Source organism: Venturia canescens, chromosome 2, assembly GCF_019457755.1.
Source record: "Venturia canescens isolate UGA chromosome 2, ASM1945775v1, whole genome shotgun sequence".
NCBI classification, from domain to species: domain Eukaryota; kingdom Metazoa; phylum Arthropoda; class Insecta; order Hymenoptera; family Ichneumonidae; genus Venturia; species Venturia canescens.
Genome location: NC_057422.1, coordinates 845,812 through 861,475, shown reverse-complemented (window position 1 = coordinate 861,475; position 15,664 = coordinate 845,812). Strand labels below are relative to the sequence as shown.

General features: G+C 39.3%; 2 protein-coding genes across 12 annotated transcripts in view; one reads left to right on the top strand and one right to left on the bottom strand.

Annotated features, from left to right (window-relative positions):
• Positions 1–162: 162 nt before the first annotated feature.
• Positions 163–4,421, top strand: LOC122405819 (LARGE xylosyl- and glucuronyltransferase 2-like). 3 transcript variants are annotated; one of them, XM_043410821.1, is made up of 12 exons: positions 163–208; positions 536–664; positions 804–931; positions 1,116–1,305; positions 1,530–2,077; positions 2,175–2,324; positions 2,441–2,746; positions 2,865–3,061; positions 3,160–3,301; positions 3,418–3,548; positions 3,667–3,759; positions 3,847–4,421. In XM_043410821.1, the coding sequence occupies exons 2-12, from the start codon at positions 586–588 to the stop codon at positions 3,971–3,973; spliced, it is 2,091 nt and encodes a 696-aa protein (XP_043266756.1). In that variant the 5' UTR covers positions 163–208; positions 536–585; the 3' UTR covers positions 3,974–4,421. The 3 variants fall into 3 exon arrangements, with proteins under 3 accessions (XP_043266756.1, XP_043266755.1, XP_043266757.1); XM_043410820.1 differs by having other exon boundaries at positions 172–350; XM_043410822.1 differs by lacking the exons at positions 163–208; positions 536–664; positions 804–931 and having other exon boundaries at positions 1,168–1,305; positions 1,437–2,077.
• An 84-nt stretch (positions 4,422–4,505) lies between these two features.
• kek5 (kekkon 5) overlaps positions 4,506–15,664 on the bottom strand; it is a 184,563-nt gene continuing 173,404 nt past the window's right edge. For all 9 annotated transcript variants that reach the window (XM_043410815.1, XM_043410813.1, XM_043410816.1 and 6 more), the window contains 2 exons: positions 11,862–13,305; positions 4,506–10,250 (listed from right to left, as the gene is read on the bottom strand). In XM_043410815.1, coding sequence (XP_043266750.1) covers positions 9,400–10,250; positions 11,862–13,284 — 2,274 coding nt within the window. In that variant the 5' untranslated portion in view covers positions 13,285–13,305 and the 3' untranslated portion in view covers positions 4,506–9,399. The remainder of the gene's footprint in view (positions 10,251–11,861; positions 13,306–15,664) is intronic.

Below are 15,664 nucleotides of genomic sequence, written 5' to 3'. Positions count from 1 at the left end.
GATTTGAGAGGTACTCACTTTTCCGAATTCTCGACAGTCCCTTACGCGAAAATCTTCTTTATGATCGGTGGGTTTTAAATATTCCTTTTTTATCGATATATTTACTTATAGTTTTGTGTGTATTGTATATATATATATTGTATTTGGTACGTCACAATGTGGTGGTTGGGGAGCTCGGAGCTGCTCGGAGCCCTCGGAGCCCTCGGAGGTTAGTACTCGAAAACAGCTGATTTTCGATCATAACAAGATAAACGAATAAACGACAACGGTTTTATAATCGAAGTATAAAAAAATTCGTGATAGAAAAATGTTTACTCTCGGTCTCAGCACAGAGTAAATGATTTTAAAAGGTATGCACTCATAGCTTAATGATTAATTACTTCGATTTGTATACCGATTCATAAAAAATAGACGTTTTATAAATCACAATAATCAATTATTTTCATTGTTAGTTTCTGATTACACTCACTTTTACAAATTGAATCGGAATAATTTTTGGTTTTGATACTTGTTTTTGTTGATTCCACCACTGCAGGTTTGTTTTACAACGAATTCCGATCGATCAAGTATGTTTAGCGTTACGCTATGTCTAGGTCATGGATAAGATGTCTCCTGAGTGTTTTGTTGTTCTCAGTCATATTCTACATTTACTTGTTAATAAATGGTAAGTAGTTTGATTATTTACTAACATATCTTTACCAATTGTATAATAACCTAATTATTTTCTAATTTTCATTTGAATGAAGTAATCTATACTTATTACTAGGAAAATGTTTTCAAAATAAATTCTACACATTTTACAGTACCCTCAGGAGAATCAAAAAGTCCTGAAAAACCTCGGACACCAGATTTTAATGAGCCACAAAATGCATTAAACATTTTATCACCCTTTGGAGGGAAATCTCATGTTGCGGCTGACAAAATTAATCAAGTAAGACTCTTCTCTCTTGCAAAGTTTTTTGGCTTACTCTTTAGGCCAATCGGGTTTGTTTGTATATTCGATGTATCCAACTTATTATTAGTCTGATATTTTTTATAATTCTTTTTCATTGAGTAATCGAGTATGAGAATTGTCAGCTTCAAGTTGAATTACTTATGCTTATACAAATTTTCAGAATGCAAAAAAATGTGTCACCGTTCACATTGCTATGGTTTGTGCTGGATACAATTCGACCATGGCCTTGGTCACGGTTGCAAAATCATTACTCTTCTACCGCTCGACCCCGCTTCATTTTCATTTGTTGGTCGATGAGATAGCCAAAAGAACTCTCAGCACGTTGTTCCAAACATGGAAATTGTCCCAAGGTTTGTCTTTCTTTGACCTATCGTTTGATAACTAACAACTTGCACCGAAGGGAAACCGTTTACAAAAATTCTAGACACGAAACGTGAAAAAATGTTGAGGAAAAATTAGTATCAATAAAATTATTTGGCAGGGGAGGACAGATTTCGAAAAAAATATTCCTAAAATCCGATCCGAGATGGTCATCGTGTAACCAACTGATTGAGAAGATGAAATATGATTTCAGTGAACGTGTCATTTTACGCTGCTGAAAAGTGGATCCCGAGAGTGTCATGGATCCCAAATACGCATTATTCCGGTGTATATGGGTTATTGAAATTGACACTTCCGGAAGCTTTGTCGTCAGTTGAAAGAGTATTGGTACTTGACACGGATGTAACATTTCTCGAGGACGTGAGAAAGTTGTGGGAATATTTCGAGGAATTTGAGGAGGTAAATCTGGTAGGATTGGTGGAGAATCAGAGCGATTGGTACGTCAGAACGTTGTCTTATGGTTCGCGACCTTGGCCGGCCCAAGGTCGCGGTTTCAACACCGGTATAATGCTCATGGATTTGAGCCGTTTGCGGTTACGAAAATTTGCTGAAATGTGGCAACAGACGACGAAACAAGTTTTGGAAGATATTCCGGAAACAAGGCTCGCCGATCAGGACATTATCAATGCGATCATTAAGAGATATCCTTCAATTGTTTACATCCTCGAATGTACGTGGAACATTCAGTTGAGCGATCATACCCTCAGCGAATCTTGTTACGGCGATGGACAGAAAATCAATGTTCGTTTTATTTCTATTTTCTTATTATATTTGAAGGGATACACGAAGAAGAGGAAACCAGCAAATTCAACATTAAATATTTTCTTTTCTTGTTTAGATAATCCACTGGAATTCGCCGCGTAAACAGGATGTACGCAACAAGTATGTGGAAGATTTTCGAAAAGTGTATCAAACTTTTGTGGAATCTGATGGCAATCTCTTGCGCCGACGATTATTCGGTTGCGACAGAACGGAGATTAGCTACAGCGTAAGAATCTATTACCGGGCTTTCCATATTCTGCGATATTAAAAAATTCATCACGTTCTGGAAAATTTTGTATTGAAAATTTGCAATGTGGAAAAATAGGTTTCACTTCATTTTAGATCGATAGTGCGGATGTATGTTCAAAGTTCGTTCAGGGCTCGAGTATCATTTATCGAACCCACTTGTTCCTACTCGAATACGAGTACAACGTTGACGCTGGGGAGAAGGATGTGGCACTGGTGACGCAATGCAGCGTGGACCGAATAATGCTTTTGGAAGAATTGTGCAAACATTGGCCGGGTACAATAAGCGTTGCGTTGTATTTGAGCGACGCTGAAGTTGAAAATTTTCTCGGATTCGTTCGCAATTCGGAAGATTTAAAAAATCGTAAAAATATTGCGTATCATGTAGTTTACAAGGAAGGAGTAAGTTCAATTTTCCATTTAACTAGTTATTTATTTACAGCAATTTTAGAAGAACTCGTCTTTGTTGATTGTGGTACGCGATTAATAGGAAAACGAATAAATTGTTTTTTGCCCGTAGGAGTTTTATCCTGTGAATTATTTGAGGAATACCGCAATGTCTTATGTCTCGACCTCTTTTATTTTTCAACTGGACATAGATTTTCTTCCGCAATATGGGCTCTACGAAAATTTAATGCTCCACATATCCAATATGAAGTTGAGTGTTTTGGACAAGACCGCTCTAATCGTACCGGCTTTCGAGACCCAACGATACAGGTGACGCAATGATTTAACTCGTTTCATTTTTTTTTTAAATCGTATGAAATATTATTTTCGACCAAAACTCGGGCAATGAATCATGCGTACGCTTTCAGATTCACGTTTCCAACGAATAAGCAAGAGCTCATCAAATATTTGAACCACGGGATTCTTTTTACTTTTCGTTACCACGTTTGGACGAAAGGTCACGCGGCAACAAATTATACACACTGGAAAAGCGCCAGCCAGCCTTACGAGGTTGGTGTTGCAGCGTTGAAAAAACGTACATCGACGCAACAATAATAATCTTTCCGAGTATTCTCTAAATATAAAAAAATTCATGGAAATGATTAATTGACGAGAAAATATTGTAGGTTGAATGGGAACCCGATTTCGAGCCTTATCTCGTCATTTCCAGATCTGCTCCCCGCTACGATCAAAGATTCATTGGATTCGGCTGGAACAAAGTTTCCTACGTTACTCATCTGACAGCTCTGGGTTACAAGTGAGTTTGCATTTTCAAGTCAAATAAATATTAGAGCAGAATCTAATCTGGAATAGCAGAGAACGAGGAAGTAGACAAAATAGTTATATTTAGGAGTAAAATTTTTCGTTTACCGCAGGTACATCGTTTTACCGGATACATTCATTATTCACCGGCCTCATGCTCCGAGTCTCGATATCGGAAAATTTCGAAATAATCCACTTTACCGCAGGTAAAAAACCCTATTCATATTTTACACATGATGAATTGCTATCGCGTATTTTTTCGATAATATTAACTTTCTTCAACGTTGATCCAGGTGCCTCAAAAAATTGAAAGATACATTCGTTCAAGAGCTCGTGGCCGAGTACGGGAAGGAAAATGCATCCAAATTGAAAATAATTGCCAAAGACGAGAAAGTGCCAAAAACGCTACGACTGAAGTAGAGTTTCCGTATTATTAAACAAAAATTATATCTAATATTGTTCAAAAGTTTGAAAAAAACGTTCACTAAATCCACCGAATTTTCAAACACAGTTTTGAACGGTGTAGTATTATATGAATCTAGATAGATCCAAATGTAGATTTTCATTAAGTAATAAGTTTGTAAGTACACCAATGAAAGAAGAGTGTAATGTACAAATTCTTCGCAAGACTGTTGATAATATTTTTCTATTGGAAAAATGAATAGATTCGAATCATTGATTTTAAGAGCGTGAAATATTTCCAAATCATTCCCATATTTTATATCGTTTTTATTCCTTGAACTTTAACAATTTCACATCTTCTCACAATATGGAATTTTGTGGAATTTTCATGAAAACCATTTTTATCGGATGCTTCATGTTTCGTTTTGGCAATAAATTGTTGATAATAAATTTTCATCGATATTGATCGGATATCTTTATCCTTCTCTTTTACCTTCCGGCGATCGGATCGAAGTGAGAATGTAATAGAAGAAAAAAAAATGGCGAAACATAGGGTTGGGAAGTATTTATTAAAATTTTAACCCATTCATTGGAGTGTACAGAGAATCGTTTGTTTCGTTTGTTAGTTTTTTTTTCGTTTTTTTTTTTCATTATACATCGTAAAATTACAATCACACTAATTATTTCATTTATAAAATATTTATAATATTTACATACGTCAGCACGTCGTAATTCGTACAATAGAAATCATATATTTATATATAAAGATTTATTCATATATATAATATTGTGTTTATCGAAGTTTCGTGGGGAAAAAAAAACATGTAAAAAAACGACTAAGCAATAATAACAATCTGAATACAATAATAGGCAGTTCTCATTACATGTATTATTCATCATAATAGCAATAATAATGATTGGAATTATTTAGGTGTGAAAAAAAAACATTGAATAATCGATAGGCGCCATGTCAATTAATATAAATGCGCGCGACGACTTTATTCCCCTGATACATTGCTAGGTCACATATTATCTAAATTAATATTCATGTATATACTATATATGTATACATATATATATAAGCTATAATACATTATTTTCGTCTTTCCTTTCGCGATTCTTTGACTTTATCAACACACCATCTTTCATTTCTCTCTCCTTATTTCTCTCTATCTTTCTTCTGTCTCACGTATACATATTTTTGTCACATGCAAGAAGCCGGGGTGGTCTCGTCCGAACCATTCGAGGCCATAACCAATTCAAGGAGGCTCGGAAACGACGCACTTTGCAGAGAAATGATTTAAATCTTTTATTTTTCATGTCAAATGAAAAGTCGTTATGGAAAACGGTTGGAAAAATTCAGAGGCGTTAAACTGTTGTCGCAATTTTCGAAAAATAAATAAAAGTCGGCTTTTTCGAGATCTCCTTGGGCCTTTATGAGTCTCTAACGTTGACTCTTGATTAAAAAAAAACTCCAATCACGGCGTTCCGACGAGAACGACGACCATATTTCTTTCCATTCAAAATGATTTTTTTATAATCTAGGCCAGATGTTTAAAATCTCGTGTTTGTAAGTTAATATTTGATTCTCTTATTTAATCAATTCGCACATCAAGAATATCAGGATCTAAACTTTGTTTTTTGTATATTCGAAATATGTGATGGGATAAAAAAAATTCACTATTATATTTCTCATGATTAAATTGTACAGTTCAATTTCCTTGGCAATTGAACGCTCGATTTGAATCAGAGTAATTTCTTTTAAATTATAACTGGAATGAAAATTCTTTCTGAATAATGTTTGAACGAATCTCGTTAAATCCACTTCAATCGGATGGAATTTTTTTTTTTTCGAACATGATTACGCTAGTCGGAAATGGAAAAAAATGTCAAAACTGACGATTCGACCGTTGCACAAACCTTCGAAATTCCACACAATGTTTTCTCGTAAATCGTTGATTTTTTGGTCTCTTTGAAATACACGAATTAGACAGGTATTTTCCAATAATTACTCCGATATTCTGTTATGGTAAAGTGCTTCAGACTCGTTATTGTTTATTATCATCATTATTTTACGACATAATTTCTGTTTCGCTTGTGCGATGACCCGGATTTGATGGAAAACTGCTGCGAGCGTATATCCACGAGTCAAGTGCATTCCACTTCGTCAATGGATGCTAACTCCGGACGGTTTTTTCGACCGAACCAAAAAACATAAAAAAACTGAGAATTCCGTAGCTTCTTACGATAGATCAGAAGGAATGCATTTACCTATCATGACGCGTTTTCTTGATATTTAGAAAATTCGTTTATCCTCTCGTTGTTAACAATAATAATCTCAACTGCATAATTTTCAGTTAGTCTAATGGCGCAGGGAGAGGTAGGGAATGAAATATCAAAATCGTTTTCCCTCAACTTCGTTCCCACTACAATATTTTGGCAACGTTTTTTTTTTCTGCGAGAAAAAACAAATTTGTATTTTCGCAAATGGTACGAAAAAAAGCTGCAATATGTCTCTCTCTCCCTTTATTACTTCTACGATAACGATACGAGCGAGAAAAAAAATGTATTTACACTCTTATATGTGATTCGGTAGATTTATCTTTCGCATTGTGGACGTGGCAACGCACATCTCGGCTTGTAATTAAACGAGGAAACTTGAAAGAGAAATAAATTCGGGCAGATCGATGGGCGAGTCATGTCTTCGACCTCGAGATCCGCGTCCTTGGTTCCTTCGGAGGACAATTTGTTCGCGAATTAAAACGTGGAAGCGTTTTTTATTTCGTTTAAAAAGAACATTCCTTTTTTTGAAAGTTTTATATACGCGTCGCGATGGATGGGAACGTCAAAATACAAAATTACAAAAATATATCATCATGTCGTCTTGATTCGTGGCCCAATATCGATTTTTTCCTACCTCTGAAAACACGCCTGCCATTTTACATATTAACATCAGTTACGAACAGCGGGGAGTTTAGTGTGATTCTTTCCTCATCCTTTTTATTTTGTTTGCATGAATCAATGCGTGTATGTACAAGGGATCATGTGATTTCGCGGCCCAACATTACTTTTTACTTCTCGTTATGGCTCGAAGATCCTTGATTTTATCGTTAACAGAATACGAGCTCGTTCAACAATTCTGATGAATTCATTTCTTTTTCTTCTTCCTATTTCTACTGTTTATTATTACGTCGCAATCGCGTCATATTTGTCTCTTCGATAAAGCTGACTTCATTTTCAATAATCTTAATACATAGAGGACACACTGAGCGTACGTCACTTTACGCAGCAAAGAACATCATGATTTCATGTCGACTGTATACTATTCACGTGACGATCGTAACGCTCCGAAAAATTAAGAGATAAGCACGTTCGTGTTCATTATTTTTGGCTATCGTGCCTACGATCGGTGGGCAATCATGCTTTGCTCAACGTTTTCGTTCTACCAGTTTTTTTTTGTATTTTTTTTTAGCTAATATTGGTTCTTCCAAATTCCCAGTTACGCGTCAAATTACTTCCGAGAGTTCCGATCAAGCCCGTTACGTCACTTGTAATTCTCGAAAGAGCTTAATTATTTTTTCATAATAAAAACGTACGTGCTTGAATCGATCGATGGTAGACTTTCATCAAATGAGGAAAGAACGATGATTGAATGATGGGTCGTTTGGATAATTAATTTATTTGGCCTCCGAGGACCAATTTTCGTAGTGAAAAAGTTCATTTCGCTTTGAATATACATTGAAATGCCCTCGGAAAATAGGGCGTCCAAAGCCTCGCGATTGTGGAAGATTATATAAAAAGAAAATGAAAAAAAGAGAGAACTATTGATCGGTACTGGAAGTATGTTCAAATTGTTTAGCGGCGCGATTAATCGGAAGCACCGTTAATTAACGTCGCCCTAACAACGCGTATTTACATTTATCGGCTTGTGAGAATTCTTTTTCCCATATCTGTACACATTATTGTTCATTTTTCTTTCAACTTTTCGTGAAGATCGATGCAAGAAAAATCCAAGTCACTCTCATGGTCAACCGGGCTTTTTTCATAGAGCTACGTAAATTTCGTAAACTTCGAACAATTATATAATCTCGTAGTCTGCTCTACATATATATATATATATATATATTCATATATTTGTGTATTTGAATTAATATTGATTTCTTAGATTAATAAGATTTGCGCTTTAGTTCTCGTCCACCCTGGCTCACAAGGCTTTTCCTTGATTGTTTAACATTCATTACGAGCTGGGAGCAAAAAAGAAATTCCTAATTGATACAACGTCGTAGACGACGCGTGTTTACCTCTTTTTTCTCATTAATGTTCCGTTGAATTCGATAATTTTTTTGTTTTAGTTCGACATTTGCTCATTGTTTTATCCAGTTTAATCTTAAGGTAGTACAAGTCATTTCGTGTGTGTATACCGTTAAGTGGAGGAAAGACGAAGGGATTCTCTCCTGTTGTTAATGCGAGTCAACGAGTTATATTATCCGTTCCGTTTTCGATACTCAACTCCCCTGCGTATTCGAAATTTGACCGATCGAGTTTAAATTCGATCCTGCTAATCAACTTTTCAACTCAACTTGGTACGTTTCAAGCAAAATTACGCTTAAGCGACGATCCCTTATTCCCCGAGATCACTTGCTTCAATCACGGAGTTAATTAGAGGTGGAAATTCCAAATGCGTTTCTCTTGTTTATCCTCTTATACTCCCTGCTTCGTTATGTTGAAACAAACTCGTTTATTAACTTCCGATTTTATTTTTTATTTTTTTTTTGAAAATTCAATAAATCTGGGCATACGATTGGTCATTGCGAGCGCCGAATATGTAGGGATGAATAATTGTTGAAAAATTTGATTGCGAAAATGGAACAGAAAGGAAAAATAGTGCAGTTGTGTCCTTCGCGTACTCGAATGTGAAAATCTTTTCTCGGAGCACTGCTTTCCCATTCGAGACCTCACCACTCAGGACAAACAATAAATAATGGTATAAAAGTAAAATAAGAGTAAAGTATAGTCGTAATATTAATAATGATAACAACTGAGGGTGGAAATATATAAAGATGAATAAAGTTATGTACGAGGTCTTCGATAATGAGGAATGTTCTTCGCGAGTGACGAATTTTGTTTTGAAGAATTCACGAAAAGTCAGCATTTCGTCGTCAGTCCGCGAGAAGCTAATTTTAGGGAAATTTTTCATCGAGTTTTCGCTATGATTGTTCGTTAATATCTCTGTTCGAAGAACGAGAATAAAAAGAGAATATAGAAACAGAACTTGACACAAGGCACTTCCGGTTAGTCGGTCAACGTTGCAAAGTTGCGTTATATTATGTTCTCGTGGGTAAAAGTTGGCGCGGCATGTAGCGAGACGGACGAGTCGTCCTGCGAGGCTCGACGAACCGAGCCTCCGAGGATCCGCGCGCGATTTTTCAAACTCCCTGGCCGGATCAGACTTCGGTGCCATCCTCGCCCTCGTCCTCGTAGAGAGGACCGTTCGGTGATCTCTTTTTGGGTTTCGGGGGTGGCCTCGGGGGTACTTTTCTGCCGAGCGTACCATTTTCGATGATCGGGTGATTGTCCATTTGTTCGGGCATCTGTTTGATCGGCCATTCGGGAGCGCCTTCCGGCGCTGATCTGTCCAAGGGGCTACCGGCGATAATGTTCGGGGTGCTGCGTTGAATCGGGTTGTAATGGGAGTTGGTCGGAGTTCCCGGGAGTGGTCGACCTCTCATAATCGACAATGCACCTGGTTCCGGGCTCTTGTTCAACGAACGGATCGAACTTCCAGCGGCGGTTGTTCGCGTTCCTAAATTATCGTAAACGGGCTCGAGGCCGGCTTCGACGGCTTGAAGGGAGGTCGGCGAAGTCGGCGGTCCGCTGCTCCAGCTCGGTGCTCTCGGCCGTCTTGGTATAGTCACGTAACCGTGCCTTGGCAAGACCGGTACTCCGGTACTGTAGTGTCCCGACGATACGCTTCCGGTACGATTGTGCGGTAGCGTCTTGAATCCAACCGGATATTGTCCACCCGAGGCTGATCCAAAATTCATTCCTCCTTGTTGCTGATGTCCTCCCATTTGATTGTTTGACAATCTTGAACTGTCCGGTGCCGTGGAGGCCTGACTCGTCGGTGACGAACCCCGACCACCCGAGAACGCCAACAGATCCGGGGGATATTGACGGTAACTCACTCCGCGTGACATTGTCCCGTTATCAAGCTCCGGGCTTCCGCGTCTCTCATTATCATCCTCAATTGTTCCACCAACCACACCGCCGACGACTACACTTCCGGGCCCCTCAGCTGTTGCCAGAGAAACAAAAAAGATAACTTTATGAAAAACAAATAAGAGGAAGAAGAAGAAGAAGAAGAAGAAGAAGAAGAAGGAGAAGTGGATGAATGATAACGATAATAATGGAAAAAACAAACAAATAAAAACGGGGGAAAAAAGATAAAATGGATTCTGTGCCGATGCTCGCGCAGCTGAATATCTCGGAAGGCGACGTTTCCCCTTTCTTCAGACTGAAGTTATAATATTTTTGGAACCTGCTACAGCAGGGTGGACGTAGTTCTCGATATCTTGACTCAGACTCAGCTGTCTCAATTATTAAGATTCCTATTTTTGTTAAAGATCAAAAACTTCGTTACGAGCGTGCACGAAGGCTCGATCAGAATCTAGAAATATATGCGATTACTAGGGGTAAAAAAATTTTTTGCGCAGGATGCAAATCCTCGAAGACTTTCGAGACACTTAATGCTTCCTCGGCGATTGTGCGTTACATCAATAATGATATTTTCCGTCAAGCCTCACTCGTTACATTAGCTATTACACGGCGATGGAATATCTCTTGAGTTAAGTCACGCCGTTTATTCCTGCCGAGTCATGCGGGCTCAATATTAGCAGACGGGAAATTACATTTTCTCTCGACAATTTTACCCGATCACCCGGAGTGCAATTAATTACGAAAAGCGATGAGGTTGCGAGGCCCGGATAAAATTTCCATCTGGCCCTCTCGAGTCTTTCGTCTGTTCTCGCAGTAGGACATCTTTTACTCGAGACAGCAAGAGAGAGAGAGAGAGAGAGGGGGAATGAGGTGGGACCGCGTGCTGCTTTTAAAGGGCTTTTTAGCAATTTAAACGTCCCCGCATATATACCTCGCCCTTAAATTTTAATCGCAAACTCTGTCCGACCTCGTTTAATCTCACGGGGAATAAACTGCGACGAAGTCGACCTAAAATTCGAGGAAGAATAATCAAGTACGCGAAGAAAAAAACTCAATAAGATGACATTAATTTATAGATGTTCGAATAAGTATTTACATTGTTCGGTCCGTTTGGTCTTGACATTTCAGGTATTCTTATTATCTCTGTGTATTTCGCGGATCTACTCTCGTCATTCGATACTCTGCGAGAAGGACGTCACGAGACTCTTTCGATCATTTTCGCAACCCTTTTCCGTCCAAGTTCGTAAACTTTATTGGTGTTACGCTCGTTTTCAAAATGTGCACAACGATTCGTCGCTTCGACGGAAAAGGGATGAACCGTGTATACAATATTTGTACAGGCGTACACGTACTTTATTCCCTGGGTGGGTCTCCCGCCAGTTGCTCTCTACAAGATTTACACTTTATACACGACTCGAGGCAAAAAATATACTTGGAAAATAGAGGAATAGGGGAATGAATCACTTATCCGGTCGAAGATTAAAAAAATATTTTGACATCGGCTTGCATACCAGAGGATTTGTGAGAAATGTTTATAAATTTGAAAATGCGATCAGGTGTGTGGGATTTGAAATCTTTGAAAAATCGACAAGGAGCGTTCGCTCTTGAGAATTCGAGAGCTATTGCGAAGTAAGAATAAAGATTAAACTCTACTTGGCGCATTGTCTCGTAATGAAAGCGGTGTACTGACCGAAAACGGAATCGTTGTCGAGAAGAGTTCTGTTGAGCTCGGTCATTTCGGTGCCGTGGGAAGTGACCGAGGGTGCCTCGTATCTTCTCGGTGGTTTCACTACCGGATTAATAGCGGTGATGAGTGATTTTTCTTGTTCCCCGAGTCCGTGATGCTCCAGCGAAGCGGCTTCGGGATTTTTCTCGTCGTTTCTCGGTGTACGCTTGCGACAATACCAAACGCAAAGTATAACGGTTACGAGGATGAGCAACAAAAATGTGACACCGAGGCCGAGAGCGAGGGGCAGACTGACGGTCGCCGCTCCACCGGGTTGACTCTCGCCGATGATGGAAAGGCTGACATTTTTCTCGATGCTACCACCCGGATTTTTGGCCATGCAGATGTAATCCCCTTTGTCCGCTGATGTCACATCGGGTATCGTCAGATTGAGCCAATCGTATTTCTCGTGGATAACGTAGCCCCGATCGGCGTTGTTGTAACGTCTCGTTGAATTGCTTATTATTCTTGCCCTATAAACCCAGGACAATTGCGGCCTTGGAATTCCCGAAGCTCGACACCAGAGTTTAACGTCACCTTGTCCAGCCTCGATTCTCGGATACGGGCCGATCGAGGTGATTTTTGGTCGACATGCGAAGTCATCGCTGCTCAATTCGTCCCACATTTTACCAGCTAAATTGGGCGGTTGGGCGCAAGTCGTCGGTTGCGTGTAGAGTTTACGCTCGATCGTCCAATCGCGAAATCTTTTCAGGTGACAATTACAATTCCACGGATTATTGTGCAACTCCAGGCTGCCCAATTTCGGCAAATTGTCGAATGTTGATAATCTAACGCTAGTCAAATTGTTACCGTCCAGCGTGAGAGTTTGCAAGCCCGGCAAATTTCTAAATGTTTTTTCACCGATTCGATCCAAGCGATTTTCTGACAAGACGACTTTCTGCAGGTAACCGAGATCATGAAAAAGACCGTTCTCCAATGTTTCCAAATCGTTTTGATTGAGTAACAACACACGTAGCCGCTGTGTCTCGACAAACGTACCGGGAAACAGTGTCTTTATGTTGTTACCCGAAAGATCGATCTCTATCACGATTTTTAGACCGTTAAACGCGTCCGTGTGCACCGCCTTTATACCACACTCCCGTAGCACTAATTTGTGAAGGTTTACCAAATTAACTCGGCTGAACGCATCGTGATTCACGTAAGTTATTCGGTTACCCGTCAGATCCAATATCTGTATCTCCGACGACAAATTGTTTGGTATTTGAGTGAAATTCAAGCGCACGCATTCCGCAGTCTTTTTACCCGATACCCATTTACATTTGCACGGAGGACCGCACTGCCAATCTTCTTCGGCCATCGCTGATAGTATCAGGATCGGTATCACCAGACCCAGCAGATACAACGACGTTTCTTTCGTTCGTTTCATCCTTCTTTCCGTTATCCCTCTCTGAAACAAATTATCATATACAATCACGATTAGGTATTGCCGGTTCAATCATCTCTGAGTGAGAATATGTCATTATTCGAGTCTTTATAAAAAAATTTTAACATTTCTGTATAATCCTAATGACGAACACATATTTGTTACAACACTACGAAGTTTCAAAGTCAAACGCGATATGCTAACAATATGACATTATTGTACAGGCCATACAAGTCTCGTTACGGTGATTCATTTCTTATAATATATTTGATTTTTTTTTATCGCGAATCTCTGAGGCGGTAGGAAATAGGGACGAGACCGCGAAGACGGCGAGACAAGGAGGTTTTTAGTCTCAAATTACTTTCGGACTGGCGACCTCACGATCTCGCACGATCCATCATCGCCGCGCCGTCCACGAGAAAGAAGGAAAGACAAAAAATACAAAAAACGACTGCAAACGAGTAGAAAAAAAGACAACGGACGAGTCTGAAGACACTTTTCTGTGTGTTCTCATGTTCCGTGGCTCCGGGATGTCTTTCCGGAACTCGTGGTTTGCACGATATTGCGGCTATTAAAGAATATGCAGGATGTCCGAAACATTACTTTTCCAAATGTTAAGAATTTCAAAGAGGAACATGTCCTCTGTTACTTTTCCTTTTTTCATACCGTTTGTTATTAACGCTGAGCAATGCAACGTGCAGAAACGTAGATGCACTTTTGCTTCTCGCTTCGTACTCTGCCCCAGTAATTTGCCACAATCGCTCAATTATAATCGGGGTCTCTCTCTTTGATCGCTTCTATTCGAAAATAAAAAAATATCTCGAGTGAGAAATTCACTCAAATCTTTCGCGTTTAATGTGTTACGATAATTTAAGGACACCCTCTAGACATTTTCTGCGCCACCAGAAAATCCCGCTGTATGTCTCTTTAACATTTCTTTTTTCACCTCATTTACTCCTCTCGCATTCGCTTTTTCAGGCCACGAACCTCCCCTGCATGGATAATATACATACATGTAAAGGAGTGTGCGTGTGCACGAGGATATTTTGCCAGTCGTATACCGAGACCTTTTCATTCTTTCATTTTTCTCTCTTTTTCTCGCTAGTCTCGTCTTTTATATACATTTTTTGCTATTGTTTTTTTAATTCCCGTCACGAAGAGTCTTTCGGGATTCAGTTTTGTCGAGTGACTCTCTCTCTTTCTCTCGGAGTCTCCAGACAGACGGATATAAATCTATACGTACGTACAACGTAAACGTATAAGAAGGTTTAGCACAGACGAAGAGCTGGAACAAGAGATTAAACGACTAAAATATGTATAAATGCATGGAAATAATAATATCTATACGCGGAAAAGTGGAATTGTGGAAGGGTTTCTCATCGGTTCTTGTGACCAAGCGAATCGTCAAATTTTTTCTCATCAATTATTTTCGTTCATCCAGACGGATGTTGTATCGTATAATTTCGTATATATACGTGGTCGGATTGAGTCTTAAAAGCTTAAGGGCGTCGCGAGTAAACATCAACGACGTGAATTTTAACTTTTAACGATCGATACGAAGCACCAAAAGTTCGTGGCTTCGCCGCAGGGTGTATGTCCAAAGAAAGGAGGTCAAGTACGTCGGTCCAGCTTCTCGGGGAACAAAAGTCGAGAAATTTGAATTTTTTTTTTCATTCTTCACCTCTAGCAAATATTGATATAGAACTTTTCCGGGTGGCTCTCCTCGGAATTCTCACAGCTTTATATTTATTACGTTAGATAACCGTTGTGGTTTTGGCTCCGTTTTTTCATCCAATTTTCTTCGGAATAAATGCTTTTTTGTTTCGTCATCGAGCCTTTCCTTCTGGATAATGATCATTCCGGAATTTTCATCATCTCTCCCCGTCACACTCATGAATCTTGATTGTATCGTCCGAGAGCCTGAGTCAATATTTTACCGGTAAACGCGCCACTCCGATAGAGCCATTGGGTAAAAATCGCATGTTATTGTACGGAAAAGCAGCAAAGAAAAAATCGACTCTCGTACAGCCCAATCCAATATTAGCGGGACTCCCTGAGATAACAAGGGAGGCAAACCCGTATTAACATCTTTATATATACATAAACGTGGTATATGCGGATCCATATACAGAAATGCAAAGGAAGCCGTGTGGCTGAGGGCACCGAGGGGAACCAGGTTGCTTTGAGACTCTATTCTTGTATCCAAATGTAATCACGTACACCTGGAGAATCTAATTTCATGCAAATCATCTAATTGGTACAAATAATTTGTGGTGGGGAGAAAACGAGAAGGCGGAACGAAAAGAAGTGCTGCAAAGAGAGACAGGAAAAAGACATAAAAATACAGGAAGGTCCACAAAATAACGGTCAAGTTGTTCCGCAC

What these genes read in the sequence shown, in the direction of transcription:
- LOC122405819 (XM_043410821.1), top strand. Translation starts at nt 586, where the DNA reads ATGTCTAGGTCATGGATAAGATGTCTCCTGAGTGTTTTGTTGTTCTCA. An exon ending in AACATGGAAATTGTCCCAAG is followed by an intron (nt 1,306 to 1,529) that starts GTTTGTCTTTCT and finishes ATATGATTTCAG; the next exon opens with TGAACGTGTCATTTTACGCT. An exon ending in TTCGAGACCCAACGATACAG is followed by an intron (nt 3,062 to 3,159) that starts GTGACGCAATGA and finishes GTACGCTTTCAG; the next exon opens with ATTCACGTTTCCAACGAATA.